This window comes from Barbus barbus, assembly GCF_936440315.1.
Source record: "Barbus barbus genome assembly, chromosome: 44".
Taxonomy (NCBI): domain Eukaryota; kingdom Metazoa; phylum Chordata; class Actinopteri; order Cypriniformes; family Cyprinidae; genus Barbus; species Barbus barbus.
This window is the reverse complement of record NC_136722.1, coordinates 23,861,465-23,875,946: the sequence shown is the minus strand read 5'-3', so window position 1 is coordinate 23,875,946 and position 14,482 is coordinate 23,861,465. Positions and strand designations below refer to the sequence as shown.

The following is a 14,482-nucleotide window of genomic DNA, read 5'->3' as shown; positions in this document are numbered from 1 at the left end:
CCCTCACAGAAGGCTGAAGTGCTCCGCCAGTCTGACGGCTGTGTGTTTTGAGGGCTAGTTTGTCGGGGATTGGCTTTCACACACACAGGCTGAAAGGGTTACTGTTCAATCTATTCTGCGCTCGCCAGAGTGCGCGGCCGAGTGGCGCCGGCGCGTCACACACACACACAAGCACGGACGCGCGCGCGCGCGCGCATACACACACACACTCAGCCTCCTCGAAAAAGCTCTAGACATCATCAAGAAACAGAGCTGACAACTGCCCCCACCCAGCGCCAAAACACAGCACCAGCAGTGTGTATCTGTCACAATAACCTCGGCAATTACACGCACACACACGCGCTCTCGCTCCGCTGCGATCCGCGTAATGACAGGCGCGATTGATGCGCGTCTGCGGACTGTAAAGTCGCGTTTTTACGAGTCTCGCATCTCTCGCACCCGCAGTCAACGTGTTTGCTGACTAATTAACAGTCTGGTACCGTCAGCATCAGTTCACAGGCATTGTAGAGGGTTGCAGTGTTTCTCACGCCGAGAGTTTTGGACAAGAATCGGGCTCAGATTTCTGTCTCTCAGACCCCCACCCCCTCCCCCTCCCTTTCCCCTTCCAAAAGCAGTGCGCCAGAAGCTGCTGGCTCTCCCTGCTCTATTTCACCAATGACAGTGTTTGAAAATGGCTGCATCATATTTTAGCGCTGTGTTAACATCGGCGCGCGTTTACGCACGACGCTTCCAAGCGCTCCCCGTAGAATATTTGTACATCATAAGCACGCAGAAGGGCAAAGATCTCATTCAGAAAGAGCACAAAATGTTCAGCACGCACGCATCTGCATTCATTCTGCAACACAGGCATCATTCAGCGTTCTTAACCTAAAGAAACCAAGAACATCTGACATAGGACATATTTCTCGGATCCTTCGGTCCAAGTTTAACAGATTTTATTGCTAAAACCATGGCATTTACACGGACATGTTTATTATTATTAATATTAATATTCTCTTAAATTCGTTTTTAGAACTTTTCAAGTAGAATTTCTGGTATATTCTATTCTCTTTATCTATACTCACAACCGTTAAAACAATAAATAAAACATACACTTTTTTTTCTTTTTTTTTCTTTTTTTTTACTAAAATACTATATGATTTCCAAAAGAAAAAAAGCTGAGTTCACGTGTATAACTTTCAGCCCAGCCTTTTTTTTTAAATCATCATCATTATTGATATTAATATTTGTACAAAACCTCTAGGCATAATGTTCTTCAGTCTCTATAAATAGAGTTCGAATGAGGAAAGTGAACTTCTCTCTTGCGTCTTGGCAATAATTTCATAAAAATAACCACGAGCCGAAGTGCTCCTCGTGAGAATATGGTCCTGATCCTTTAACAAAAAATAGCTGCATTCTTCTTCTTCGTCTTCTCACTTAAATATGTACATATGTTGTCATATATTTTTAATTATAAAGCTGTATATATATATATATATATATATATATATATATATGTGTGTGTGTGTGTGTGTGTGTGTAAAAAAATAGATTCGCTATGTGGCGCCACACGTCTCTATCCGTGGGTAAACAGTGCAATCATTCCCAATCCATAGCACCCCTCTCTCTCTGCTCAGCAGGAGCACTTGCACTCGGAGATGATGGGGTACTGCACCGATATCCACGTGCAGTACTTCTGCCGCAGGAAGCCCTGGCAGTACCACCGCAGGAGGGTCTTGGTCACCGACTTGACCGGCTTGCACGACATGCCCTCGGGGAAGGAGCAGGAGCGCTCGCTGAAGCAGTTGCCCTCCTTGATGTAGCGCGGCCAGAAACGCGCGCCCAGGTCCTTCCAGGAGTACAGCACCGGACAGTGCGTGTACATCCACAGCCACTGCAGGAACTTCCGCCGCGCCTTCTTGCCCACCTTGACGCGCCTGCCGTAGGGCGTCTCCGTCAGGTTCAGCTTCTTGAGGTCGGCGGGCATGGGCAGGCGCGGCAGCTCCGGCGGCGCGCTGGCGTTCAGCTGCGTGGGCAGGTGGATGGACATAAAGCTCGGGTCGAAGTTGCTGCCTAGCTTCTTGCGCAGCGTCTTCTCCGAGAGGTCCTGCTCACGCGGATCGTGCTCCGGATCGGGGTCCTCTTTGAGGTCGGGGACCGGCAGATGCTCGCTGGGCGAGGGCCTCAGGCGCAGGTAGTGCTGGGCCGCGGCGCCTTGCGCGCACAGGAGCAGCAGCAGCAGCGGCAACGCGCGGGTGATGCTGCCCATGACTCGTCTTCTGTCTGTCTGCGGAGTGGAGTTGGCCCTCACTGCGCCCTCACACACCCGCGCATAAATAGCGAGATCTTTTAATAGACGGCCGCGTGGCCCGGAATGACATGGGACATGGGCTGTCTGTTTTCAGGGATACTCGCTCAGGTGAGGCGTGCCAAGTGCGCTACAAAACCGTATCCTCATCGGACTTTTCGGCGGGTCACCATGGCAACGGGATAGGATGGGATGGCACCGTTTCCAAAGCCTGCTCGGATTCTGTCAAACACCCAAACTGGCGTTTGAAATGTCAGCGCCTGCGGAATGGAGCGCGTCTTAGCCAATGTTATTTTTACGCACTCCTCTCTCTCTCTGAGAGCACAGGCTCCAGTGCGTCCCGCCGAACCGGCGCTGCTGAACCGGGACGAGAGCCGCTCAGTCTCTCCACAGACCTTCAGAACTCCGCGATCGGAACCTCAAACGCGTCTAGAACATGTTCGGGATCAGTCCGTAATAAAATCAGACTCCTCTACACGTTTGCGTCAAGCGTTCCCGCGAAAGTCTGCTGCATGTTTTCCAGCCGCGGTGCATTCATATCCCCGCGGTGTCAGAAATCCTCCTCCGCAGAGCCGTCCGAAAAACTCGCCTGGTCCTGATCTGGGACAGAGGAGAATGAGCGCGTCTGGAGGCGAACTCCTCTCTTTCCCAAGTTAAATATCCCCACCCCTTCCCTCCTCCCCCGTCGGCTCCATGAGCTCGCGCGTGAGTGTGCGCACCCAGCTCACCAAGAACCCTCAGTCTGACTGACAGCAGAACACACACTCTCTCTCTCTCTCACACACACACACACACACAATGAGACCCCCCTCCCAACACACACACATCCCACCACAACAGCTCTAGATTTATCACAGGCTGCTACAGAACAGCAACCAGAAAACACACATTTGGGATTTTCCATATCTTGCACATTCCGTGACACTTACCCACCTATTATGAACGGTTACATCGTCTTGCATAAATAATGTTCAAGTGGAAACCTTATAATTCATTCATACCACATTCAAATTACACTCTTTTCTGGATGCATCAGTTATCTGGGGCTTTTGCACATATTGGCACATGATGCATATTGTGCATTTTAATGAATAATCATTTAAATGCTTTTCTTTCCCCCAATAAAGCCATTTTGTAGTAGTCTGACATGAGCTGAGACACACAGACACACACACACGCACAGGCGACATCACTTTTCCCAAGGAAAAAGAAAAACAAAGTGAAGTGCTTAGGAATCCAATAATTGGTCCATTAAAGCGCCTCTGGTTTTTGTGGAGGTGTGTGGATTCGGCTTCGACCTTTGCTCTTGCCACTGGGAGGAACCAACGCGCGTGAACTCTTAGGGTCACCAAATAAACGGCCGCAATTAAGTGTTTAAACGGGCCACATATAGAGATGTGTCATCTCTCACGGTGCCAGAACTCGAGCTCGATGTGCAGCCTGATGTTTCAACGGCATGCACAAATTCTGCCCTCCATCACTATCGCTCACAGGTGATCTCTGAAAGAGCTGAGGTGAACTTTTACAACCCAAATTTAATTGTGCATTAAAAAAAAAAAAACTTTCATGAAGTCATTAACAATAATATATGAGCTGTCAAAATATTTGCATGTACATGAATTCATCTTTTGACCACTACTCAATAATGCACAAAAGATGCAGTCATATTTGTTATTAATGAGCGTGTTATTTTAAGCGTCTCTCTCTGTTCTCAAGCTGTCTGTGGTGGATTGCAGAGGCTGGAGGGATATTCCTCTGTGAGCTGTGGGCTTCATGACATGAGGAGTGTGAGGCATGTAAAGCAGGGCCCCAGCAGTCTGTGGATCGGTGGCAGACTGTCTGGCTGCGGTTCTGTGGTTCTGCGGTTCAGCTGCCGGTGTCACGCCGCATTTTGACCGCTAGAGGGCGCAAGCGAGCGCAGCGCAGGAACTCTCACCAACACACCATCAGCTCACGTTCATTCAGACAGCTAGAGACGGCTTGACATTTTGCTTCACGTATAATCATATTCAAAAACAATGACCTGATAATAAATGTTATTATTAAAGTGTCACAAACAGGTTCTTCGGTTTCATTACTGGATAAAAAATAAGCTATGCCTCAACTGCATTCGTTTTAATCATTATCTCAACAGATTTCTGCTGGCATTGACCAACTATTTAACATTTATTAAAATAAAACTCTCAGATACCGTAAATAGCTTATATGAGTATATATAGAGTGGTAACAAAATATGTTCCAAGAACGTTTTTCTAACATTCCCCTTAAGTTATAAAAACGTTATTTCTCTGAATGTTCAAAACGTGCCGTTTTAAAACGTTTTAGGAACGTTTTTTTGTTGAACATTCCTTTGTATCATTTTGCAAACATCATGGGAACGTTACTTTAGAATGTTCCTAAACATGTGGTAACATTTAAAAAACGACAGACAGACAGACAGATAGATAGACAGATATAAATAGATAGACAGACAGACAGATATAAATAGATAGATAGATAGATATAAATAGACAGACAGACAGACAGACAGATAGACAGATAGACAGATAGATAGATAGATAGATAGATAGACAGATATAAATAGATAGATAGACAGACAGATAGAAATAGATAGATAGATATAAATAGACAGACAGACAGACAGACAGACAGACAGACAGACAGACAGACAGACAGACAGACAGACAGACAGACAGACAGATAGATAGATAGATAGATAGATAGATAGATAGATAGATAGATAGATAGATAGATAGATAGATAGATAGATAGATAGATAGACAGACAGAAATAGATAGATAGATATAATAGATAGACAGACAGACAGACAGACAGACAGACAGACAGATAGACAGATAGATAGATAGATAGACAGAAATAGATAGATAGATATAATAGACAGACAGACAGACAGACAGACAGACAGACAGACAGACAGACAGACAGACAGACAGACAGACAGACAGACAGACAGACAGACAGACAGACAGACAGATAGATAGATAGATAGATAGATAGATAGATAGATAGATAGATAGATAGATAGATAGATAGATAGATAGATAGATAGATAGATAGATACCAAAATATATAGTCCCATTTATTTCTGCATTGTCGCTCATTCGATGCTCAAAGTTGTTTCATCAGAGTAAACAGAGCGCTCTTATTTCGCTCCGCGTCTCTAACCGAAAGCAGATGCTGGAAGCAGCATTAAGAAATCTGCGCTCGTTTAGCGCTGCCTGTTTGAAGATTTCCTCTTTATTCTTTCACTGTGCGCCTTGTAAACAGCATCGAATTGGCGGATCTCTCTGGAGAAGGCGACGGAGAGCGGTGGCGCGCGCTTACGCGTTGAAGCGTTTGATATAAGCGTGCGTTTGTCCCGTCCCGTGAGGTGATGTCATACCTTACGTTCAGCATACGGGCGGAACGGAGGGCGCTCGGCGTTTGATTGACAGCGCAGACTGTGAGGCTTTTCAGTGACACAGCATGGGGACGCTTCCCTCTAAATGTGTGTGTGTGTGTGTGTGTGCACGCCACTGAACGCACAGCTCCAATGCACCGCGCTTCTATTCAGGCCTACCGTGTGGCGCAGAAAGGGGAGCAGAGGACACAGGAAGAAAAGAAAAGTGGAAGAGGGGGTGGGCAGGAGGTCAATAATGATCTCTAGGCCTCGTTTAATTGGGATGCAGTCAGTGTGTGTCTGACTTCACTGCATTCCAGCTTGATTACCCTCATTCATGTCGCCTAAAATTAAAATGAATGTGAGAAATATCCTGCTGGGACGGAGAGCGGGGAAAAGGAAGAGACCCAGGGAGAGGGCATTCCCAGCGCGAGGGGGGCGGGATGACATCACATTCCTAATAACCGCAAGATATTGCTGTAATTCAGTCCGTCTCGGAGGCCCAATCTGAACGGTTGAGGTTGAACTCTGTTTACGTGCAACCAAAGAATCCGATGGGATTGAAAGGCCTTCTTGTAAACACCTCAATTGATCTGGGGTGCGATTCCCAAAAGCCAACAAGGGCATTACCAACACAGTTCGATTCCCAAAGTTCCCACGAACATTGGCAAATTTGTGGTTAGAAGCATAGTTTCTTGTTAGTATGACGTGGACTTTCTTTGCTTTTGGACACAGAAAGCATGCTAACATGCAGTACATTCTATATCTTTCATTCCAGTTCAATAGCCAATATACTGTTGATATTTTTGCATATCAACAATCAGAGCTGTTTTTGATCAGTTATTACTCCACATCTGCGCATGACATAATTCACGACAAGTCCTTGGACCAACATGGTTCAGCTGACTGAGATGTGACCATGTTTGTTGCGAGCAAACAGTTGCAACTAGCTAGTTAATGATGTATTAATTATGGTAGTTAAGCAGGAAATGCACCCCTGATTGAGCTAGATCCAAATGATAAAAGCAAGGATGCTTCAAATCAGCTGGGGTCGGCTAAAAGATGCTTTCAATTTTTAAATGAATCAAAAGTGATACTAATCAAATACTTTTTTAAATAAATAATAAATACAGCCTTGGGGAGCAGAAGAGACTAAAAAACATGAACAAATCTTACCAACAACAAATGTTTGAACTGTAGTTTCTATATATTGTTTTTTATACTTCCAATCAATGACTATCAGTAGTTTTGCACTGCTCACCATTGTTTTTGACTGGATTAGGTTTGCTCATGGCTTCAAACTCTACAGATGACTTTTTATGACACACATGTCTATGAAGCAACTGAACGGGAAAACGCTGCTGAAAAACGTAAACATGAAACTGTCCTGATTGGTTGTGACTGTTTGATGTCAGGCAGTATTTTCATTTTTTGGTGTGGCGTCTGGTTAGGACACGCTGTCAGGATAACCGAAACACACTTAGCAGCTTAATCCCACCGAGTCCTTCAGATTCATCTGCTATCTGTCCTGCTGATGCCTGCCGTCACACTCGCGACTGTGTGTGTGTGTGTGTGTGTGTGTGTGTGTAAGGCTCTGTGAGGTGAAAGTGTAACTCTGAGGAGTGTGTATGTGTGTGAGACCGCACTCCTGTAGCAAAGATGCCGATCACGCTGAACACATACTGTGAAATGCCTCAGTGCAGCAATAGCATGCAGAACAGCACAGGACAGAGACGCTGTGTAGACTCAGAAGATGTCCTGAATATTGACTCACACTGGTGATCTAATCAAAAGACACATAAACGAGCAGCTGCAGACAAACACAGAGAAAACAAACATCCCTCATTTAGCACAAGAGAGAGAGAGAGACTGCTACAGTGTCTCTGGTCAGTGATTCTATCACACTACTGAATGATTTAGTCAGCATTAACCATATATTTGGCATGAAATGGCCAAATCATCAGATTTGGAGAAATGTAGCATTACATCACTTGCTCACCAGTGGATCCTCTGCAGTGAATGGGTGCATTAATGATGGATTTGTTTCTTACAAACACGCAGTTTTTGGATTCACAAGTCATTAATTGATGGACTGGAGTGGTGTGGATGATTGTGATGTTTTTATCAGCTGTTTGGACTCTCATTCTGACGGCACCCATTCACTACAGAGCATCCATTGGTGAGCAAGTGATGGAATGATACATTTCTCCTCTAGTCTAATCAAATCTGAGGAAGAATTGATGGTCTAAAATGTCACTTTTTACTACAATCCTGTCTATGGGAGCTTTCAAAGTAGATGCCAGATGCTTTATTTATTTTTTCAGTAAGTTATTTTTAGATCCTGTATTCAGAATGTGAATCATAAAAGTTGCAATTTTGTTATTATTAAGTTTCCTAATACGTGTCAGCCACACTAGCTTTGTGTAACTCGCAAGTATGAGATTCCTGAATCACAGACATTTGAAGGAAACTCTACCGCCCCCTAGAGTACAGAGTTCAGATAGATAGATAGATAGATAGATAGATAGATAGATAGATAGATAGATAGATAGATAGATAGATAGATAGATAGATAGATAGATAGATAGATAGATAGATAGATAGATAGATAGATAGATAGATAGATAGAGCTAGGTAAACCTGTGTGTGTGTGAGTGAGTGAGTGAGTGAGTGAGTGAGTGAGTGTGTGTGTGTGTGTGTGTGTGTGTAGATTAATTATGTCTGGATATGTGTGTTACTATAGATATATACACAAGCAGTCTCCTTTCATCTTAGTCTTGTTCATCACTCTATCAATCCAATCATATTTCTAAACAATGGCACAGTGTGTGTGTGTCTTTGAAGTCGTGGTTGAAGCGTGCTTAATTCAACAGTATGTGGTGGTTGTTCTCACTGCTGTGTCACTGCTACCGCTCAACTTAACATACACACACACACACACACACACACACGACCGCTCTGACATCACTCTGTGCGCACGTCCACTCCAGCTGTTGTGTCTCATCCAGGACACACCCACCGGCTCCGAACACAGGCTTATGAATGATTATTAGTGTTATATTAACAGAAATAATGAACACACACTCTCTCAAACACACACAGTCTGGCTCCAGTGGATTAGACGCTGCTGGTGTTTGTTTTTAGACTCTGCAGTGTGAGTGTGAACACACACACACACACACACACAACATGCACAAGACAACCTGAGAGAAAACAAATGCAAAAATCCTTCTCTGATTGGCTCCTGTATGCATAACTGTATGTAAGATGTACAACATTTTAGTTACTTGAAATAAATGTTAACTGAAATAAAATAATATATAAAAAAGTGAACTATTTTTTCTCAGTTTTTTTAGTTTATCCTGAAAATTAAAACTGACATTACATAAAACAATTACAAAAATTTGAACTATATATATATATATATATATATATATATAGAGAGCCACTAAAGGGACATGGTTAGCCGCGTGCTAGCGGTAGCCTGTTACATTACAGTACATAAAAGTTCACTTACCACATAAACAGAGTAAGGAGAGATGACTGAGGATGATGGCAAATGATTTACAGATCCTGAGCACCACTGACAAACATCTAATCTTGTAAAATGTGTGGTAAGTACTGCCGCTCCGTAGTATACACACAGTACCTGTGATCACAAATCTCAAAAATGAAAGTAAAAAGCAAGCGCGCATTCAAAAGCGATTTCAATGCCCTGCATATTAATAACAGCTGATGCCAGCAATTTATTTAATTACCCAATGATATAATTGCGAGATAAAGCATTGAAATATATCTCGTATTTATGCCATATTCCAGACGAGGTTGGAAGAGGGAACATCCGAGCTGAAGTGTCCCACTTCGAACATGATATCCAGATTCGGCCAAATGGGAAGTGTAAAATATTTTTGATTTATTAGGACGCTAATAGTTAATAGGAAACACTGATTTCTTGAGTCAGGACTACCCATTCTATAGACTGGTGTGTTTTTGTGTCAAAATACTGCTGTATTTGGCGTCCAGTGTGCACAAAAATGTTGATGAAAAATCACGAGTCGTGATTAACAATCGAAAAATCGTGAATCGATTTTTAATCGAATTGTGACCCCAAGAATCGATATGAATTCGAATCATGAGGTACTGAAAGATTCCCAACCCTTAATATATATATATATAGTGTGTTGTGTGTGTGTGTGTGTGTATATATATATATATATATATATATATATATATATATATATATATATGTGTGTGTGTGTGTGTGTGTGTGTGTGTGTGTGTGTGTGTGTGTGTATAAATTTCTAATATAAGCAGGAGACTTCAGATTAATCATCTATCATTATGCATGTACAATATTATTCTATTATTAAAATCGGCTTTAGTTAATCTTAAAATAGTACAGGATGACATGTAGCCATTTAGATCATATTTTAAAACAATGCCAATGACCAGTCATCATAAAATTTTGACTTTACCTGTAAAGCTATATAGACATAAAAAAGGACAAAAACAACTAAAATGTAATTTAACATTAAAAAAAGAAAATATAAAAACATAAATCCAAAAGAATAAATAATATTACAGTATGTTAACAATACTAAGATACCATTGCGCAACAATCTGGTGTGAGGAGATGAGAATGGTTCAGTGTGAACGCAGCCAAACACTCCCCAACTTCACTACACAGAAAGACCATGGCAACAAATAAACACACACTTTCATTCCATCTATGACACACACACAGAGTAAGAAAGAACAAACAGAACTATGCACGCACACACACACACACACACACACACACGTGTGCGGCTCCCCTCCCGCGCTCTGGCAGTGTATGAGGGCAGTGAGGCGCCAGTGGAGTGCGCCGTCTCTCTGGGGAACAATACTGCAGCGCTTCATAAAAACTTCAAACGCTCCTGCCAAATGTTTTATAGGTGCTTTAAAGGGTTACGGCCCCTGGGGGTCCCGAGCGGAGGGGGGTCTGTCTCGAACTCCAGCACAAACGCACACAATAAGCACAGAACAGGTGAACCAGACGCATTTCTGCAGATCGTTTCATGCTATAAATGCACAGAGGACGCTGTGTTCGTATCAAATATAGTCTTACAGTCCCATCTTCAGGCCACCGGATGCAGAAGTACGTCTGTTATCATTCGGCCTGTAATCAGAGCCCTGATGGGAATAACAGGCTGCGGTTTGTGCGGTTTAAAGATAGAGGGTGAACCTAGTGATGAGCTCCTTAATTAGGCTAGTTATAATTACATTCACACCGACACGTGTTAAACTACTGTATGTGTGACTATACAAAGAAAGAGGAAAAGGTGAAGTTAGTGCTGACTGTCTGATTGCACAACCTTGTGAAACAGAAGTGTGCTTAATTGGACTGAATGTGCACTTGTAGTGTACTTCACGTCTTAAAAGTGTAGAAAACTTGCTTATAATAGAATATTAATGAAATAAATGCCCACTTAAGTGTACTTAAAGAGAGACACCTTCATGCTTCTTAACACACTTTTAAAAAGTGCACTACGTAGTAATGTTAAACTTAAAACTACTTTTTAAATCATATTTTAATAATTTGTCATGAAGCTCACTTGTGTTCACTAACACTCTACAGCACATGCAAAGAGCTTCATTATCATTTTTAATGTGTTATTTATTATTTAGTAATGTATTACTAATAAATTACATTAATCATTTATCAATAACAAAATATATAAAATAATATATAATTTGATTGTATATTTCATTAGTTTATTTATTATATACTTATAATTAATTTAATTTATATATTAATAAAGGCAATACAATAATAGCAAGTTGTTAGACGCATAAATAGAGAATAATCTAAGCAAACAAAATATAATAATTTTAATAAAAATGAAAAATGTATATTCAACATTTTGGATAGATCAGCTTGTTTCAATGCATTTTGGGCACTGTCTTCACACTAGAGTCACCCATGCAATGCTGCCTTAGTGCGTCATTAGTGCGTCTTCAGCGGCTGAGAGCTCTCCGAGTGGTGCAGCAGAGCTCCAGCGCGACGCAGGCCAGCCGTGAATCACATCCATTCAGGGTCTTTTGGGAATGTTTTGCTAACAGTATTTGCAGATCCGCAGAGGGCTAAATTTAGCGCAGGTCTTCCCGGAGTCTACACGGTATAATTAGGAGGTGTGAGAACCCTGCTACAATTCTAAGGTTACTGTCGATAACCGTCACAGCGACGGCCTTAAAGGTGCAGCGTGTGTGTGGTCTTCCACACGCTCCACTGCACTTTAATGTGTGTGTGTGTGTGTGTGTGTGAGGGAGCGTTTGTATACCAGTGTGTGTGTGGTCTGCCAGTTTGTGTTGTGCATGTTTGTTTGTGTGAGCAGGACTCTCTCTGAGAGAGTGTGTGTGTGTGTTTGTCAAGTGTTTCCCACACTTTACTTAGCAGAAGTGAGACACTCAGTGTGGATTCAGTCAATCAGAGAGCGGCTATTATTTCACTAAAAACAGATCACAGCAGCCCTAAACATTTTTTTTAAAACACTTAAACGCTTCTGAAAGTCATTGCATTAGAGAGCAAATATCAAATCAAATGACAAATCTAAAATATGACTGGTTTGAACTGACTTCACATGCTAGCGCGCACGATTTTGAGGAGTTTTTAATGTTTTTGAAATAACTTTCTTCTGTTCACCAAAGCTACATTTAATTGATTAAAAATACCGAAAAATTATGAAATATTATTACAGTTTATAATTACTATTTTCTTTTGCAATATATTGTAAAATGTAATTTATTCCTGTGATCAAAGCTGAATTTTCAGCATCATTACTCCAGTCTTCAGTGTCACATGATCCTTCAGAAATCACTCTAATATGCTGATTTGCTACTTAGGAAACACGTCTGAATATCAGTGTTGAAAACATTTGTGCGGATTGACTTTGATTGATTTTTAATGCATCTTTATTTAAAATGTTAATTTTGTTAAAAAAAAAATAACTTTTGAATGGTAAATGCTGATTCAAACACTGAAACTTCAAAAATAATGAAGAAAAGTGGCACGAATAAAGAGAAAAGATGTGAAGGGTCTCTCAAACTAACATGCCTGAATCTCTCTGCTGGCTTTTGCTTGTTTTATAAAAGCATTTTGTTTCAAATTCAACAAAATGATGTTGGTCCATTTTCTGTCCATTTAATGTGAAATGCACTGTATGTCAATATCATGCAAATTTAGCAGAGCATTTCCTCATTCATCTTCTCCACATGGATGAGATAAATCACACAATCTTTATGAATACAGCGCTGCAGGAAAGAGTGCTAAAGCACAGAAATAAGTTGCATTCTTGTTCTTTCCCCTTCATCGTCCCAAAGTCAAAGGGTTTTAAAGGGGTCACAAGTTGATATGATTCTTTAGGGTCTTAATATACATACTTTGGTTACAATTTCTCAATGGTAGTGTAAAAAACACCTTTTTAAACCTGTCAAAATCAGCTCTGTCTTCAGCACGCTGATCTAGTCCATGTTTCTTTAAATCCTAGTGAGCTCTGCTGACTCCGCCCCTCTCTTCCGTGGAGTGACGAGCAGACCATAGATATGTGTAGATTCCCTATTCGACCGCTCCAGATACATGACGCATCAGCCTTCTAGCATTCACCATAATAATCAATGAATATTCAAAGATATACAAGCGTATAACTTGCTGTTGTAGATGGACACAGTCAATGTGCGCAAAGATTTGCAGACCGTTCCAAAAATGGCGGAGGGCTTACATATGGCGGCCCATAGAAACAGTCCATAATGAGGCATCTAGGTATATATTTCTATGGAGCATAATAAACTTCAGCCGCGAAACTGGCAAACTAGCACATTATTGGGAAAGGTGATTTGCAAAAATTCATAAAAACCCTTATACTCACTTCTTCTGTAGATAAAGCTGGATCACGAATGATTCGGGCGAACATAGACGCATTTATGTAGATCGGGGATTGGCGCATTCCCTTCAAAGCAAAAGTAACGAATCCTCTGCGTCTTCAGACGTCAGGAGTAAATGATGACTGCTATATTCATTATTACATCCAACAACTAAACACTTCAATCGCTTAATCTGAGACATCTTGTCTTCCCCTGCACCGAAGCCGGAGGCGGACAGCTCTCAGCTCACTCTGGGCGGGTCTAAGGTAAGACGGCTTGTCAATCAACTCTCGTGGGAGGGGCCTGTGCAGAACTATGTCATTCTGACAGGAATCTCAGAACAGCCTGATTTGAGAAAGAGGATTTTAAAATAGGGATTTAAAAAAAAACACTGGGTGGATTTTTATCATTATAGGATGGATGTGTACATGATGGATGGATGTGTTTATGTTCAAACATCTTGAAAAGTGAATTTTGCATCTGATGACCCCTTTAAATATGGTGAATACAAGCTCAAGATATTTACTCATGAAGCACTGTGAATGACTTGATCAATTTTACGATAACGGTGACATTTTATCTCACAATTCTGACTTTTTCTCACAATTTGGAGAAAAAAAATAAGACTAGTGAAACACAAAGCCGGAATTGCAAGATGTCAAACGAAACTTTTTTATTTTTAATTCTGCTGTAAAGTCAGAATTGTGGGATGTATACAGGAATTGAGAGAAGTCTTACAAAAAAAGTTTATATCTTGCCATTAATTTTTTTAATCAGAATTCCAAAAAAAAGTCCGAATTTTGAATTTATATCTCAAAATTAATTTTTTACTCAGAATTCCAAGAAAATAGTAAGAATTCTGAGTTTATATCCCACAATTATTTTTTTTTACTCTG

At 41.5% G+C, this 14,482-nt stretch overlaps 1 protein-coding gene and 1 gene segment (V, D, J or C); both read right to left on the bottom strand.

Annotated features, from left to right (window-relative positions):
• The window catches only part of LOC306863410 (Ig kappa chain V-III region MOPC 63-like), a 773,265-nt gene that overhangs the window by 391,795 nt on the left and 366,988 nt on the right, over positions 1-14,482 (bottom strand).
• Positions 1,613-2,248, bottom strand: LOC306863412 (noggin-2-like; the record flags this gene model as incomplete). The annotated part of the gene is made up of 1 exon (XM_079406746.1): positions 1,613-2,248. One exon carries the CDS (start codon positions 2,246-2,248, stop codon positions 1,613-1,615), a length of 636 nt encoding a protein of 211 aa, XP_079262872.1.